Source organism: Cordyceps javanica, chromosome 7 (genome assembly GCF_051103115.1).
Source record: "Cordyceps javanica chromosome 7, complete sequence".
Lineage (NCBI taxonomy): Eukaryota > Fungi > Ascomycota > Sordariomycetes > Hypocreales > Cordycipitaceae > Cordyceps > Cordyceps javanica.
In genome coordinates, this window is record NC_139301.1 from 3235627 (window position 1) to 3252788 (window position 17162).

The 17162-nt window shown below is 52.2% G+C and overlaps 5 protein-coding genes across 5 annotated transcripts; 2 read left to right on the forward strand and 3 right to left on the reverse strand.

Annotated features, from left to right (window-relative positions):
• Positions 1 to 1025: 1025 nt before the first annotated feature.
• On the forward strand, positions 1026 to 2159 carry V2A60_010459 (NADP-dependent oxidoreductase domain-containing protein; the record flags this gene model as incomplete). Its single annotated transcript, XM_083261715.1, has 3 exons — positions 1026 to 1465; positions 1531 to 2070; positions 2123 to 2159. 3 exons carry the CDS (start codon positions 1026 to 1028, stop codon positions 2157 to 2159), a joined length of 1017 nt encoding a protein of 338 aa, XP_083117841.1.
• Positions 2160 to 3239: 1080 nt separating this feature from the next.
• On the reverse strand, positions 3240 to 5501 carry V2A60_010460 (uncharacterized protein; the record flags this gene model as incomplete). The annotated part of the gene is made up of 2 exons (XM_083261716.1): positions 3240 to 5348; positions 5424 to 5501. 2 exons carry the CDS (start codon positions 5499 to 5501, stop codon positions 3240 to 3242), a joined length of 2187 nt encoding a protein of 728 aa, XP_083117842.1.
• Positions 5502 to 7208: 1707 nt separating this feature from the next.
• Positions 7209 to 9649, reverse strand: V2A60_010461 (VTC domain-containing protein; the record flags this gene model as incomplete). The annotated part of the gene is made up of 3 exons (XM_083261717.1): positions 7209 to 7295; positions 7351 to 8945; positions 9001 to 9649. The coding sequence occupies 3 exons, from the start codon at positions 9647 to 9649 to the stop codon at positions 7209 to 7211; spliced, it is 2331 nt and encodes a 776-aa protein (XP_083117843.1).
• A 3353-nt stretch (positions 9650 to 13002) lies between these two features.
• V2A60_010462 (arylsulfatase) lies at positions 13003 to 14784 on the reverse strand (the record flags this gene model as incomplete). Its single annotated transcript, XM_083261718.1, has 3 exons — positions 13003 to 13626; positions 13678 to 13997; positions 14061 to 14784. The coding sequence occupies 3 exons, from the start codon at positions 14782 to 14784 to the stop codon at positions 13003 to 13005; spliced, it is 1668 nt and encodes a 555-aa protein (XP_083117844.1).
• Positions 14785 to 15520: 736 nt separating this feature from the next.
• V2A60_010463 (MFS transporter) lies at positions 15521 to 17082 on the forward strand (the record flags this gene model as incomplete). The annotated part of the gene is made up of 2 exons (XM_083261719.1): positions 15521 to 16630; positions 16681 to 17082. 2 exons carry the CDS (start codon positions 15521 to 15523, stop codon positions 17080 to 17082), a joined length of 1512 nt encoding a protein of 503 aa, XP_083117845.1.
• Positions 17083 to 17162: the final 80 nt, after the last annotated feature.

Consider the following 17162-nt stretch of genomic DNA (forward strand, 5'->3'; position numbering starts at 1 on the left):
ACGTGTCGGGTGGCTGGACCGTGGCGCAGTTCACCAAGGAACAGGTCGCACCACGCATGATTTACAGGTGCAGCCTGTACGATTCTGATGATGAAACAGATAAAAAAAAAATGAGAGAGAGAGAAAGCACGAAAAATGAGTATTCAAACTCGATTATGCATATTTATTGCAGAAATAAGATATTTCTACGATGCCGTGGCCCGTTTCATACGTCGTAAGTCATTGTTGTTCTGCTCCAGGGTAGCGAGAACACCCGGGGGCATGTTTCTATTTGACAGCGATCATTCCATCTTTAACAAAGCTCCAATAAACGTATATTCGTGGAAGAAGCCTGCCAGTGTTCTGGACTTAAACCTATTCCACTTGAGCTTCCTGCTTGGCTTCGTATGGGCTTTCATAGCTATCGATTTGACTGCGCAGCCGTGAGCGACTCCAATATGAGCAAACTGTTGGCGTGTTTAGCCGTCACAGGCCAGTCGCTCAATCTACAAAATTCACTCCAAAGTCATAGACAAGATGAAAAAAAGGCAATCAGAAAAAGCAGGATACATGAATTGACTGATGATACAGTAACGAAAGACAGGGGATAATGTCCGTTGCAGCCGCTAAATCCTGTCACGGTCTCTCGATCGGGGTTAACAACATCTCCATGCCGCACGTTTATTAAGCCTCGGGGAATTGGCGCGGTTGAGACCCTTATTATTGGTTGGTGCGGAGCGGACACTCCACAGAAACGTCGCCATCTACGACGGCACTGCGCCGCGTATTGATTGAGCCAAGGTCTCTCGGCTTTAAGCATCGGCAGTACACTAGCAATGTATCAAAATCCACCATTCATGACATCAAATGGGGGGAGGACAAAGGCAAACCACCCCGTTTCTCCGCATTGATTGTGTAATCAAGTACCGCTATTCCAGTGTATATAAAATAATGTCAGTCGCGGGGATGGGAACGACCGTCCTCAGCATACGCACACAGCCCAAGCTCATACGCAACATCACAAACAATTCACATACAATTCCACCATGTCTCTGCCCACAAGAACTCTTGGTCGCAACGGTCCCCAGGTCACCGGCATCGGCCTGGGACTCATGTCGTTTGCGGGTTGGTACAAGCAGCAAGACACGAGCGAGGAGACGGCCCTGGCATTCCTGGATCGTGCCTACGAGCTAGGTGAGCGATTCTGGGATACGGCCGACGTCTATACCAACAGCGAAGCGCGCGTCGGAGCGTGGTTCAAGCGCACCGGAAAGCGCAACGACATCTTTCTGGCAACAAAGTTTGCCTTGCGTCACACGCCCGACGGTCAGCGCGTACTTGATAATGACCCGGCGTATGTCAAGGAGGCGTGCGCCAAGAGCCTCGCGACGCTCGGTGTCGACACCATCGACCTGTACTATTGCCACCGCGTAGATGACAAGACGCCCATTGAACATACCGTCAAGGCCATGGCTGAGCTCAAGGCGTAAGTCTAAACCTCCAGGAATCAACACCTCCGGCTGGGGCTATGGTGCTGACATTTTCACAAAGGGAGGGCAAGATTCGCTACCTTGGCCTGTCCGAATGCTCTGCGGCCACAATCCGCCGCGCGCACGCTGTGCATCCCATCTCTGCGTACCAGGTCGAGTATAACCCTCTCTTCCTAGACATTGAATCCCCCCAGACAGAGATCCTGCAGACGTGTCGGGAGCTGGGCATCGCCATTGTCGCGTACAGCCCCGTGGCGCGTGGGCTGCTGACGGGCGCGGTCAAGTCGCACGCCGACCTGGCGCAGGGAGACTTCCGCGCGGCCGTCCCCAAATTTAGCGAGGAGAATTTCCCCAAGATCTCGGCACTGGTGGATCGCATCCGTGCCATTGGCGAGAAACATGGCGCGACGCCGGCACAGGTCTGCCTGGCGTGGGTGGCGGCGCAGGGTGAAGACTTTATCTCGATCCCGGGAACGACGACAATCAAGTACCTCGAGGACAATGTCAAGGCGATCAATGTGAGGCTCAGCGCTGAGGAGGTTGCCGAGCTGCGAAGATACGCCGAGGCGACGGAGCTTCCTGGCGACCGATATCCTGCCGGGTAAGTATTTCTCCGTGGTTATTTTGGTTCCATGTCATCTGACCATATCTAGCTTCGGGAGTGTGTTCCGAGACGCGGTACCTCTGTAAAGAACGGGGGGATAGGGTAGAGTTCTGATGGTCTCGGGTCCCCCAAGTTCTGCCTGTGACTCGCAGCCTGGAGTGCCTCGCCGATACGTGAGTCACTATATAATGATAGAATAGAGCGGCATAGAATGACGGAATATATTTTGAATGTGAATATGAGATTTTACTTGAAAATGTGACGCAACGAGATCATTCTTGGACTTGCAAATCAGGCTCGGCCGCCCCACGTTGAGTCAGAGTATTCATCAACACGGCTGCAGGGCACAAGCTTTTTCTTTTCTTTTGTCAGCATTCTGTAGCAATATCTTGATTTCTTTGCCATCATCAACCACTGTGCTGTCGGCAGCAGTGTACGCAAACTGTCGCGAAGCATCAGAGTTGCCTGCCAATGCCTGTATTGAACCTAATCGCCGCGACACAGCGTCGAGTAATGGTAAGCTGCACCCAGCACAAATCCAGTTTCCCGAGACTGGCCTTCGGCATTCCCACAATGCCACCATTGTCGCCTGATGACGGTCATTTCGATGAAATACCGCGGCTTATGAGTCTCTCATGTTGCCCTCGAGATACGTCTCGGGATGCATGTACAAGACGCCTGATTACAACCCCTCTCCTGATCTAACGAAACCTCTGTCCTCATAAATCGTACCTGACAGATATTCTTCTTTCGCATGATGCTAATAGTGCAATTATCAGCCTATATATCGACGCGCCGCATCAATAACCGGATATACGACCAATTACATTCTGTGACACCAAACAAATCTCCCATTCGACTCCGCAAGCACTGGAGAATCGATACCCCAACTTGTGCGCCGTGGATCTTGCATCCAGCCCAAACATTACCCACCTGTTTACCTCCGCTTTCAAATCCAGTCCTTTCTTGTAAGCCGTCGTTCATAGTCGTACATTCTCGTAATTGTAGCACATGGATACACGTCACTCATTTGAGCGATTGCTCCCGCCGTCGACCAAGATCAGTACTGTCAACGCGGCTGCATAACACTCGCGAATTGCGCAGGCCATGCTATTTCATGTCAGCGTCATGCTCTTCCAGCGATTGAGCAACTCAAATTGGACTGCTTACCAGGTTTTGCTCACGTCGGCCACCATGGCACTCGCACCCCAGTGCGCGCACCACGCTCTGACAAGCACCTCGTGGTCCGGTACCCCGAATGCTTCGACAACCAACACCTCCTCGTCGTCCTGCTGCTGGATGCTAGCTGCTGCACCACCATCGGAGCTTTTGCCGCCGCGAAACACGGGCATGGGCGTGGATCGCGCGCTCCTTGTGCTGCCAGTCTTGCTGTACAATCCGCCCCAGTCTCTGACGCCCAAAATCTCGTCTGCAGGAACTCTCTTGTAAATGTAATCGAAGAACAGGGGGTGCGGCCCGTCCGAGCATGGCCAGGCATTGACGAACGACACATCGTAGGACAAGCGCAGCGGCCACGACACGCCGTCCACGGCGACCTGGATCGTGGCATCAAACAGCTTTGGCCCCGGCGGCGGCTCTGTCGGATCTGGAACCGGCACCTGACGTAGCGTTAGGAGCTCTAAGCGAGCTGTATCTGGAGGCACGTCTGCGCTGGTCTCGGGCGTCGCCAGCGCATATTCCTCGACAGGATAAATTTCTGACGGCGGACCCAGCGGGTCGGACCTCTCGCCCATACTCTCCACGTCCTCACGCTGAAGCACTTGTTTCGGATTGCGAGCGCGGATGAGCGCAATCTGCGACCTCACGAGATCCGCCGTAGGACACGCAGGCCCGACCCAACCTGCGAGCGCCTGGCACGTTGGCGCAAGCACTTTGCCCACGATGCATGTCGTTGTCCAGTATGTGTAGCTATTACGGTACTGAAAACCGCAGTTGGGATGCCTGTGTGAGAGCAGCGCCAGATCGTCCGTGGCCTCGTCGGGATCGGTGTCGATCAGGGTATTCATGATGATGAATGGAAACGTCGGGCCGGGAAGGACGAGACCGCTAAAGAACGCATAGGCATGGGAGCTGACTGGGTCAGATGCCACCTCGTCCTCCGAGTCCCTGAGGGCGTCGAGTGTCTCGCCGAGATTGGGCCATTTTAACGTTGTCGCAAACTTTTTCAACATTTTGACTTGCCGCTTTCTCAGCTTGAAACGAAGCTTGATGTCATCGGCGGTAGGTCCGTAGCTGTCGACCCGAATGTAGTCGCTCCAACGCCTTGCCAGTGCCAGATCCCATCGTATTGTGGGCGGAATCTGTTGCAAGAGCTTGTCTTTTGCATAGTCGCTGTGCTGCTTGTTGTGTATGCGCACATTCAGCTCCATGCTGAGCAATAATTGGTGAAAGAAGGCCAGGTACTTGCTGTGGTCCTCTGGGAAAGGGTCGAAGATGAATCGCGTCACTACTTGATTTTTTGGGTTGGTAAAGTCGATCCAATCCGGCCGCGACAATGCCAAGATGAGATCGGTAATCTGCTTTTCCAAGCTTTTCCGCGGACTCAGTATCCGATCCGGATCACGCAAGATTCTCTTGTATAATGTACGATACAGAGTTCCCTCGTCAAGGTCCTCACGCTCGACCTGCAACTCCCGCAGCCGCTCAAACACCTGCTCGAGAGTGAGTGCTCGTGGAGCAATGCCCGAATCGCGCAGCGCGATGCTCTCCGGGAACTCGCTCGCCATGGACGCCCAGTGATTCAGAGTGATTGTTCCTGGCCGCGCGCCATACATGAAGGCGCAACTCGGCTGCTCGAGTGTGCTCCAGGGCGAGGTAATCTCCCCCGGCCCCGCCATGCGCAGCGTCATTAGCTGCACCATGCTATCGTGTAGGTTGGCGCGGTCCGTGGTGTCGCTGAGGCGGTTCCCCGAGGATGCCGCGTAGAGGGCATAAAAGTCGCTTGAGACGTGCGGCACGGGGCGTCGGTAGCCCTTGTGAGAGGGCGCGCCGCGCGCAATCAGCGCAATCGCCTGGTCGCGCGATAGCTCCTGTTGAGGCGCCATGCTAGCGGGCGGCCACTCGGTGAGGGGCGTCGGAGGCGACTGCTGACCGGGGGTATCAGCATCGGTGTCATTGTCGTCGCTAAATCTGGCGACTCTGCGCCGACGCTGGCGCGCATCGGAAACGCGTGGCTGGGCCATGGCGGACATCTCTGGCGCTGGACGACGCGGTCGCCGGGCAGCATCACTTGTTCGGCGCACATCATCTTTAGCCTGATGAGGTTGAAAAGCATATCAGCGATTGGTTTCTTATAATTTCGAAGAAGCTCACTTCAAAATCGAGCATACTTTGGTCTTGGTTGTGCCACTGCCTCGCTTCAAGAGGCCTCCCCAGAACCCACTGGGCTTTGTCGTCTTGTCGTCCATTTGATCGGGTTGCAGGTACAAGAATGTCTGCGCTGGAAAAATAAGGCCCGGATCCCCAAGCTCTGAGGCTCAGAGATAATTCTCAGCCTTGAAATTATTTCAGAGTACCAGCCACGACCGAGTGCTGTATTTAAACTTCGCCAGCCTCCCGATGGCGCATGTGGTCTGCCGTCGTCGTGCTGTCATGGCGCGGCGCGCGCAGGTGTACTGATTGCAGGCAAACGCTCACGCGACGGGGCCCGTCGCTACGTCGCACGATCCCAGACCTTTCTCCGGGCTAGGCTTTCTTCCACGTGAAGGGCGATAGAAAACCGGCGATGCGGCGTCGATATGGAGCGAAGCTCGGTACGCCGTGGTGTTGTTTTGCCTTGATAGACCGCGCGGCGGCCACTGGGCTGGTCTTTGGGCTCGAAGCGGCCCACAGTGCACGCTCGTTTGTAAGCTGCATCTGCATGCGCTGGATATTCAGAAAGGGGGCTTGGGGAAACGGTCGACAGAGAAGCGATGATATAGCAGTTGCTTTGCAAGAGTTACAGCTGAAATGCTCGTTATTCAGTGGCCATCGCCACTGCCGCTGGTGAATCGACTGTGTACCCGCGTCGCGACAGCTGCGAGCTGGTCATCCATTTGCAGAAGGGGTTTGTGCTTCTCTACGTTGGCTTGGCAAAGATATGTTCAACCCAGTGGCATATTTATTCGCACATGGTCACTGTGACTCAAATGTTCAGGTGAGTGACTTTCATGCTGCCATTGTAATACCCCGCTCCTCCTTGGACCCATGCTGGCTGTGTCGCGATACAACTACATCAGGGGCAAACAGCCCGGGCAGTGCCCAGCGCTTGAAATTACGTATTTCTTGCAAAATCCAGAATCAATGAAAGAAAAAAAAATCATACCACGTACTATTCCATCGAAGCTAGTAGAGGCTGTTTTACATATCTCACCATCCCACACAAGCCTCCATGTGAATGTTGTGGCTGTCTGAGGTGACACAACTACCAACCGTATTGAACATTTCGACACTTATTGAGCTTCCGGTCAAGTATCTACTCTACAATGGATCGCCAAGCCCCAACAAGAATGACAGAGTTTACTGAACTTCCCTGGCATCCATGTAGCCGTTGCTGTGACCGACACGGCGACGGGAGGCCACAGTACCCGTCCTTTGAGCTGCGACTCCACGGCATCCATCTGCAAATCTCCCCTCCAGAAAGCTAAGAGATTTCCATGCTCAATTTGATGGCAAATTCGATGATTGGGCAGCGTTTTTCGATAGGCGCTGGTATCGCTGCGGCCACAACTCGACGAACTTGTCCGCCACCGCCAGCCAAAGAAAATCTAGCCCTGCTGGACTATTATGTCGAGCCCAGCTGCGTCAATTGGATCATGAAGTGCGAGAAAGATGGCGTTCCCGGCAAACAACAGTACGTCTTATAGGCTCAAGAGTTAAATACATATATTCTTGCTAACTTCTGGATGATGGGCGAGATACTGCTGCGCCACGTGCAGTGCTAGGAGCCGTTTCAGGTCCGGACACAGGCAACATCATCGAGTATTATCTGCGCGGAATAGGCCCTCTACGCACAAGTTCTTTGAGAACGAGAAGAGCAACCAAACGTCATTCGATTCTCAACGTCGATTGCGCTCTCCGTCAAATTTTTCTTTTCAGGTAAAATAATACAGTCACACAAAATGACAAGCGTTCGATTAACGAAGTTCATCCTGTATGGCGGAGCGGATCGGCACAACGGCATCAGGATGGTAATGGCTCATGTTATCAAAAGCCTTGCGGTACTATTACACCAAAGGGTTAGTATTAGCTGGGCGAATTTTGCCTGCGAGAACGGACCTGGATGATAAAGTTGGCAATCAGAGCCACGATTAGGGCGACGCTGATAATGATTGGTCCAACCATGTTGTCAAAATCCTTGCCGCTGCGCTCAATAATCATATTTCGCCGCACACGTAGCATGGCGTACCCCCACACGCCGGCAAAGACGGCGATGCCCGTATACACGACGCCAAAGACGGCAGCGGTGGTGTTTTCACCCGCCGCCGTGTAGAGAGCGAGTGCAAGTGTACCTTGTAGGATACAAATGTGCTGCCATTTGAGAAACGTGCGCTCATTAGCCAGCCACACTTTTGGCTCGACCTTCAGCTCTCCGGCATTCTTGATCCACTCGGTAGGCTCAACAACACCCTCGGGGAGCTTAAAGCGCTGCGCACGTTTGGCCTTGGCGTACTTGGAGAGAGAAAGTGCAGGGAGAACAGAGGAAAGAGTGCCGTATCCGCCGTTGCTATGGCCATTTTGGTGAGCAGAGGAGCCGCTGCCTTCGCCCTCTTCCTCGGGCTGGGCGGGAATGCTACTCCGGTGGTTGAGCGACTTGGCTTGCCGATCGCGTGACTCAGCAGCCATGCGGTCGGCAAGGTACGATTTCCCGACGGACGAGCTCTTAGCAGCCTTGTATGAAGAGGAGGGAACAGTGCCGATTAGGCTACCGACCGCTAGGGCGTCGTCAGCGCGTTGTGCGCGGCGCTGCTCCTCAGCCTCGAAAGCCAGCTGGGGGTCCTTGCGGATGTCCGTCTCCAGATCGCTGAGCCAAAAGGGTAGGGCATTGACGTGGTCCTCGAAGAGGGAGGCTACACCGTGAACGAACTTGGAAAAGCGCGGTACAGCATGGATGAGATGGGAGGCGAGAAGGTCCTCAACCCAGACAGGTCGTTTGCGGTTGGAATCCTCGCGGAGCTTAATCTCAAGGACGGCATAGGGGAACTTGGAGACTTCGCTCTGGTTGATGTTGCGGAAGGGATAGGTCATGTTGCTATCGTCAATGTCGGTGCGATGCCAGTCATCGGGGTTGCGGCAGGGACGCTCGGTATCAAGGGTGTCTTCGCGGATAAATGCCAAATCAGTGTCAATAGAAATTCGAATGCGGTCATCGGCAGGTTTCTGAAAGGCGGTGCGTAGGTAGTTGGCGCGCATGACTGGCGCGAGTTTCTGTTTCTGCTGGAAGCTTTGGATGCTGTCGACGGTTTTCTTATACTCAGCAACGGCATCGGCGGACTGGCCCTGGCGTTCCATTTTGGCGGCTGTCTTTTCCATGGAGTACTCTCCTGCAATGAACGGTGTGACGTATTTGTCCTTGATGCTAAACTTGGACTCACGACTCTCGCCGGTGCCCTCGGCGACCTTTTGCTCGACAAGAATATCAGGTTTAGTGCTGAGCTGGCCGTACCAGCGCAGACGGAGGGATTCGGCACCCTTGCTGCTGTCGACCTTTTTGTTGTAGAGCTCGAACGACTTGTTGTCGAAATAGAGAGAGGTGACGGTAGGTGATTCGCTGCCGTCGAACTCCTTGGAAGTCTGCTGGCTGTAGATGAGAGCAGGGAGATGGCGGAGAATGAGAGTGCGGACTTCGAGGAGGTTGTCGGGGTGTATCCAGACTGCAGAGTATTAGAGACAAAACAGATGAATTTTGGCGACACGATTATTACGTACATTTGTGAGCCGTGTAGCGTTCACCATTGAGGGTCTCGCCTTGCGTCTCCAAGTCAATAGGAATGGTGGGGTCGTCTTCGAGCTGTTGGCGGATGGCATAGTACATGATGGAGAGCTTGTTGAGGAGAGCCGAATAGCCTTGCTCCGAATTGAAGGGACGCTGGGCGAGGCTGTGCTGCATCATGGGGCGAACCTTGTAGCGGTTGCCGCGCTTGCGATCGTGCTTCTTGACAATTTTGAGGAAGCCGGTGTAGTTGATGGAGCTGTACTTTTTGAGCTCCTTGACCTGGTTCATGATGCCGTCGAGCTCGGCCTCGAGCTCCTTGAAGCTCGCTTTGGTGGCATCGTCGGCGGATTCAGGCGCGGAGCCGTCTGCAGGGGCGGGCGGCGCGAGCTTCTTGAGCTTGGCAAAGGCGGCGTCGGCATGGTCTCTGAGGAGGGAGACCTGCTCTTCCTGGAACTTGGCGACCTTTTCCAGCTGGACGTTGAATATCTCCTCGCAGAAGCGGTTCTCATCGTCCTCGGTCCAGACCTCATTGTCGTCGTCAAACTTGTCTTCGCGGAGGAGGGTCTTGAGCTTGTTGTAGTCAATGTACTTGTCCTTCCATGGCCCGTTGATGGACTCGCGGAGAGTCTTGCCGAAGCGCATGGCGCGGGTTGTACTGAAGAGCGATGAGAGCGATGCAGTGCTATGATACGACTCTGATATGTGGCAGCTGCTCAATTGATGCGGGTAAGCGAAGGAGCGACAGTCGTCGTCGCCGCGTACGTGCGAAGCTCGGCTCAACCAAGGTCAAGCTGAAACCGGAACTGCGCGATGGGCGGAAATTGTGGGAGCGAGAGTCGTTCACACAGAACTAGCAAGGAGAGCAGTCGAAGAGCAGTCGAAGAGCAGTCAAAGAGCCCGGTCCTAGCCTGAATATTGAATCGAACGATGGGAGGAAGAAAAAAAAACTGTGCAGGCTGGAAAACCCCACCAAAGCATCTGCAAGCTGTGAGGATATCCCAAAGCTGGTCAAGCTGGTGTTGCGCCCAAGGTCGAGAGCGGAAGGGATCCCATCGTGGTGGGGCTCAGGACGTCGCATTGGCCTATCAACGCGATGCAACTGGCACGTGCTGCATTGGGGCAGAGCCAATCCCCGCCATATTGACGCCACACTGATTTCGGCACCGACGATAGGCTAAGCCACTTTCATGATAAATATTAATACAGCCATTCAGGGATCTCGCTCAAAACCCACTCACGGATTGTCACTGATTGAAACAGCCCCTCAATACTTGTGTATTGCATGTATAAAAGAGAATTATAAGAGGGGCTTGTTGACGAAATTGTTCCAAATGTGAAAAAAAAAAAAAAGAAATGAATTAAAATAAAATAAAAATCAACGGCTGACATGAGTAGATTTTATGGCTCAAGGAGCAGGTAGCAGCATTACCTTTTTTTATCCGTTCCATCGCTCCTCTTGTCTCACTCTATGCCTATTAAAAAATCATGGAAGCTACAGGTTAGTTAGAGGGTGACGTCCTGCGCACGCTCTAGTGGCTCCCTCGCTGCAACCAGCCAGACGGACCATGAACCACCGACCGCCCGGGCCGTATCCATCAGTCATCTGCGCTGTGCGCTGTGCGCTGTGGTTTCTTACCATCGCTCGTTTCCTTTCCACCGGAGTAGGACCCGAAAGAGCATGGGAAATCTGCAGAGGCATTAGCTTCTGCATATCATACCACAACACTCCACAACAGGTCCAACGCCGTGCCTTCTGTACCATTTTTAATTCACATTGCCGCGACGCACTTCACAAGGTCTACTGATACCTACAGCTAGCCAGCTAGCGTGCAGACCCTGAAAAACGGGCAGGGCCTCAGCGCCACGCCGTCACAATGAGACATCACCCCTTCGATGGTTCCATCTCCTAGCTCCGGGACATGCAATGCAATGCTGGCTTCTTACTAGAACCAGGCACCTAATTTTCGACCGGCACGGCCAAACAAAACGCCATTCGCCGTATCATCCATGTATTCAACCCATCATGCTATATTTCCTCTTCGCTCCTTGCCAAGGGGGTCTTACAGACGACAGCGCTGGCGACTACCCATTCGTGCAGTTCTCAGACGCTTTGCAATGACGTTTACGAGGATAAAAGCATCTCTGCAACGGAGGACTTCATCTATATAAATATTGGTAGTCTGCAGGGGATCCGATATCCACCATGGATTGATTGCATTATTGGGCCCATTATGCAGTCTCCCGCACAGGACATGCACATGGCCTTCTTATGGGGGTTACTTAGTATAAGTAGCAACCCTACTCTAGCAAGCTAGGCAAACCTTCTAGAAAAGGAGCATGCGATATTTGCCTCGCTATCATCGGTCCCGAGTCTCTCAATTATCTAGTAATGCCTGATGTTGTTGTCGTCTAGAATGCTATTCTAGGTCATCTGACACCATAGCCGCAATGCAAGTCGAGTACCTGGCTTCCTCTGATCAAGGGCGGCTCGCTTTGATGGCAAAACATTTCGTTAGATCTAGAACTAGACGTTGATCTTTCTCTGATAAAAAGTGACAATGCTACGGCTGCAGACAGCTGTTACCATCTATAAAGCCACGCACTATCACCCGTGATTGCTTCGACGGTGGCTCATATACGAGCATGGTACTCGACTTTGGCCACTCCGAAGTAGACATGTATGGCTGGATCAGCTTGACACTGCCCATGCCCATTTCGGGCCGACCAACTCTTTAATTTCAGCGCAAACACCTTCCCTCCAGCCGGTCAGTACAAAAGTACGGCCAGAATTGTCATCCGCCAGGAAGCATCCATATGACAACAAGACCAGGGCTGCAGGCTCCCTTGCGTCCAGGAGCTGTATGAATTCGTCACCAACTAGAGCCGCCCACTGCAACGAGGCCCTGTGCGCCGGCCACCATTCAGACGTTTGGGCTTTTCCGACCAGCCATTTCAGTAAATCCAGTGCCGCCTGGCAGACGCGCCGGACCTGCATGTTTTCTTCTTTCCCCAGGAAAGACAGAGCCTCGAGACGCTCAATCAACGGGTCGAGAGGTCCGTGGGCTGGTGCTTCAACATCCGTCACGAATAGTATGAGTTCTTTTCTATTCGGCCAAATGACGCCAAAGGCTTCTGCAATGGCTCTGACCCCTCGAGTGAGTCGACAAGTAGTTATGAGGTCACTCAACATTGATGGTGGCTCGTTTTGACCCCGTATCAGCTTTTTAAGTGCCCCTTCTGCGTATGAGCTGATCATCATGAGAACTGAAGCGAGATGGCACACCGCGCCATTCTTCTTAGTTGCTACGGCAACAGTACTTCTCATCAGCCCAACTGCGGTATGATGATACTGAAAGCCTCGGGCTGCGCATATATCCCGTTTCCTTCGATGTGCTTGTATGTTCTTTCGTGAACGATGTGCTGTGTGTGCCTGCTCGAAAGATGAGATGGCTAGCGCAAGATTTAGGATCACTGGGTGGTAAAATGCTAAATACGTCACTTCGTGTTTCCACAGAGCTTCACAGCCCCTTTGATGGACAATTGCTCTGAAAGCGACCTTGTTCCAGTGACACAGTAGCTCTCTGTCCTGCGCTGCCAATCCGTCGGTAGGCGATGGGGCAATACGTTGCAGATGCGAGACGGAGGTGGCCAATACCGACTTTCTGGATGAACATGATTTGGTGCTACGAATTGACTGGCGTGAGACTTCAAGATTGCATTTGGTTCCCCGCCGAACACATGCGGTGCATGGGATGGTCTCGTCGCACTATTGTACTTGTGAGCGCGGCCAGCCTCTTTTGTCTTGGTTCAACTACCTTTACTTTTCTGGCTTTGCAGTGCAAGCAGCCCGTGCGTGTCTTTCTATAAGCCATCTGTTGAATGAAAATGGTATCTGCAATTTCACTGTCATCATCTGCTTGACAGTTGGTGATGATACTAATAAGCTCATAGTCTCGTACATCAAGCGCCATTGTGGGTCTCAATCACATCATTCTTCAAAACGCGTCTTCCACTAACCCCGTCTCAGCGACATACGTGGCCCAGTGTACAAGCATCTCATCCAAGATCTCGGGCCGTGACTTTGCTAGATCATGTTGCTCAGCCGGATCATCTTCGACATTGAATAATTCCCATTCTTCACCGCCCTGCCTCGCCAACAGCACCGCTTTCCAATCCCCCTTCCGGATGGCGCGGTTGCCAAATAGCTCCCATCCGTGAATATGATTTTTGTCCTCGTGCACACTGACATATTGAGAGGGCGCTGAAAGGTGATCGACCCAGGACTTGCCTCGCGGAACAACAACGTTGCGACCCCTGAATGATGTTCCTGGATGCTGCACCTGCGCAAGTTGGAGAATCGTGGGAAGGATGTCCATGACTGTAGTGAAAGAGTGCGAGATTGCGTTCGACGATGTCTGAAGCGGTGGAAATCGAACGACGCATGGGCAGCGGATTCCACCCTCGGTTGACCACCCCTTGAACCCACGAGATGGCGCGGTGGCAGCGCATGCCCATCTCGAGCCATACCAGACATACGAATCATGCTTACCAATGTTTTCCAAGCTATTATCATAGTACGCTGCGATCAGCTCGCCTAGTGTCTTGAACGACGACAATAGCTAATTTGCAGGTTAGCTAATACCGGGACTGGAGGACACTGTCAGACATACTGGCGCTGCCTCCAATGTTGACCCTTCTGCTCCGTTATCCGACATGAACAATATGAATGTATTGTCCAACTCGCCAGAAGTTTCAAGCAGGTCAACCACTTTGCCGATGTTCTGGTCAAGAAGATCAACCATGGCTGCGTACACCTCCATTTTCCTAGCGGAAATGGCCCGCTCGTGGTCTGTGAGATCATCCCATCCTACACCTGACTCAAAGCCAACAGGCGGAGCGGCCTCGACGTCAGACGGTACAAGACCCAATCTTTTCAACTGTTCTAGTCGATCAAGCCTGAGCTTATCTGGTCCCTCATCGTACTTGCCACCTACCAGCTATTAGACAACATTACTAAGGAGGAGGCACTGGAGCAACCCCTGCGATTACTCACGATATTTCTCTATCACTTCCTCTGGTGCCTGCATTGGCCAGTGTGGCGCTGTGTACGCTAGGTAGGAGAAGAACGGTTGCTGTTTCTCGGCTTCTGTTCTGTTGGCGAGCATATCAATGAGCTTGTCCGTGAAAAAATTGCTCGAGTAAAAGTCCTTTGGCAGATCTTTCTTTCTGTCGACCAGTTTTTCATTTTCCATCCAGAAGCCATCAGATGTAAGCAACATGGTATCCTCGCTCTGATCAAACTGCGGCTCGTAGTTGAAGTGATTACCGCATCCGGGCAAGAAGCCAAAGCTCTTCTTAAAACCCCTAGCACTAGGAGAAACATCCGGCGTCATACCCAAGTGCCACTTTCCAGACATGATAGTCAAGTAACCAGCATCTGAGAGGATTTCGGGCAGAGCAGCCACTTTCCAGTTGAGGTAACCTTCATAGCCTGGTTTCCCGACATAGTCGGGAAGTTTTCCAGTAACATTTTTCTTCATCTGAGCCGCCTCCGCCATTTGACCAAGGCCAGCGATATGGTTGTCAGTCCCGGAAAAAAGCATAGACCTCGTAGGCGAACAAGCCTGTGCAGTGTGGAAGTTGGTTAAGCGTATGCCATCCCTAGACAATCGATCAAGCACTGGAGTATCAATCTCGGAGCCATAAGGTTTAGTGTCACTGAAGCCAAGGTCATCAGCTACTATGATGAGAAAGTTTGGTCTCTTGGCGGCAGCCATTGTTGTGAAGTTTCGAAGCAGCGGAAGGATGATGAGAACTTGGCTCTGTTCTGGAAGCTGAGGGGAATTCAAGGAAATTATAGCGTCTAATGAAGCGGGCACCGAGCTGTGCAATTGTCGTACTGGATTGTGACACTGATAGCATTTTGCGACTTGAAGTAATACTACATGGCAACTGTTCACCACGGATTCGGAACCTCGCAGCAGCACGTGGTTGGCGCCAGATTATCAAACTTAAAGAAGTTCGCATCATGGTCTCATTGGACCACCCGATTCCAATGGAGCAAAGCCCGCAAGCACGCAAGATGCTGGCTGAGAGGCGTGAGAAACGACCCACCTCCGATACAAGCCATTGATTTGGCCAGGGCCTGGCATATCGCTCGGACCATGATCTTATTGGCTGAACCCTTTCATAGAATTGTAACGGCTTTGCCCGGTCTCCCGTCACGACTGGTTCTCTTCGAGGGGGCATAGCGCTAATGAAACTGTGGCGTGCCTGTTTCTCGAAGCATATAATTTAATATGACAGTTTGAAGAACAAAAAGAGCTGACAAAATGACAATTATGCGGTCGCTGATATCTGAGCATTGCGCCATTGCGCAATTCCATCACGAGCCGTTTCAAGAACCTGAGCTATTGAAGACAAACGTCGAATATGGCCTCTATTTAAGTCGATACCCGGCAAGGCTACTACCGTGCTCTGTTTCGGCACGATGTCAAATACCAGTCCTCCAACATGCCCACCGAAAAGGAATTGCTCCCGCACACAGTCGCTGCCGCGGCCAAGACCGAGAGGACTCTCGATGGAGTGTCTGAAACGTCTGATCCAGCCTACAGCAGCGACTGGTCCAAGGATGAAGAGAAGGCTATTGTGAAGAAATTGGATCTACTTATTATGCCTCTTCTCATTTCTGGCTTCTTTGTCTTGCAGCTGGATCGCGGAAACATTGGCAACGCACTCACCGACTTTTTTTTAAAAGAAGTTGGTCTCACCCAGTTTCAATTCAATGTCGGCAATCAACTTCTGAGTTTGGGTATCGTTCTTCTCGAGCTACCCAGCAATCTTATTCTTTATCGTGTTGGACCTCAAAGATGGATCAGCTGCCAGATCGTCTGTTGGGGTCTGGTGGCTACCTTCCAAACTTTTCAAAAGGGCAAAGGAGTCGGAGTCTACTACGCTACCAGATTTCTGCTGGGTCTTCTTGAGGCAGGATTCATTCCTGCTGGCTTATACACATTGACGCAGTGGTATAAGCGTAACGAGACCAGCAGGCGGTTCATTGCATTTTTCCTCGGAAACATGTTTGCCTCTGCCGCAAGCGGCCTGATCGCCTACGGCATCCTCCAACTACGGGGTGTTGCTGGCTTATCTGGGTGGCAATGGATGTTTTTGATTGAAGGCATGTTGACCATTGTTGTCGGCATTATCTTTGGCATCCTCATGCCTCACTCACCGGCAAATCCTTCAAACATTTTACGCCACTGTTACTTTACGCCACGAGAAATCTATATTCTGACTCAACGAGTGGCCCATGATAACCTTGCGAGCGAGGCTAAGAGCAAATACGTGAGATGGGCTAACATTAAAGCTGCTTTCACTCGATGGTATATTTACCCTCAATTGACAGTGTCCTTTTGCGCCATCGCCGTCATCTCTCCCCTAGGAACATACCAACCATCCATAATTGCTAGCTATGGCTACGACCGCCTGCAAGCAAACGCACTAGCGTCGGTTGGCAACTGGATCGTTATTGTTCTAAGTCTTTCATTTGGTTGGATTGCTGACAAGAGTGGCAAGAGAGGTGGCTTGGTTCTATTTGCGTCGGTTCTAGGTTTCGCTTTCTGCGTGAGTCAACATGGCCAAAATTCAAGAAGAACGAAGCTTACCATGACTAGCTCGCTACCAGGCAACTTGCCAGCAGTACCAATCGCGATCTTAAATACGGGGTTCTTATCTGCAGTGCGCTTTGGGGATCCATCATGCATCCACTCAACGGCTCGTGGCTGGCCGTGAACGTTCGCAACCCCGCGGAGCGCTCCATCATTATGGCTCTGCTCATCATGACCGTGAACACTGCAGGTCTCGCCGGTGCACAGATTTTTCAGGCTCAGGATGGTCCGCTATACAGGACTGGATTTACAGTAATTGTTAGCTTGGCCTCAGTTGGACTCGTATTTGCTGCTATATCGAATACACAATACCTCTGGCTGAACAGAAAGTTGGACCATAAAGACACTTTTGAGCGGCAAATCCGAGAAGGAGCCGATTTGATTGAGCGCTGGCGCTTCTCATTATAGATCAACTTGTATTCTCTATTCAGGATATGAAATAAATTCATTGAGTCAATCTACGCCAGCATACTTATAAGCCACTGTTC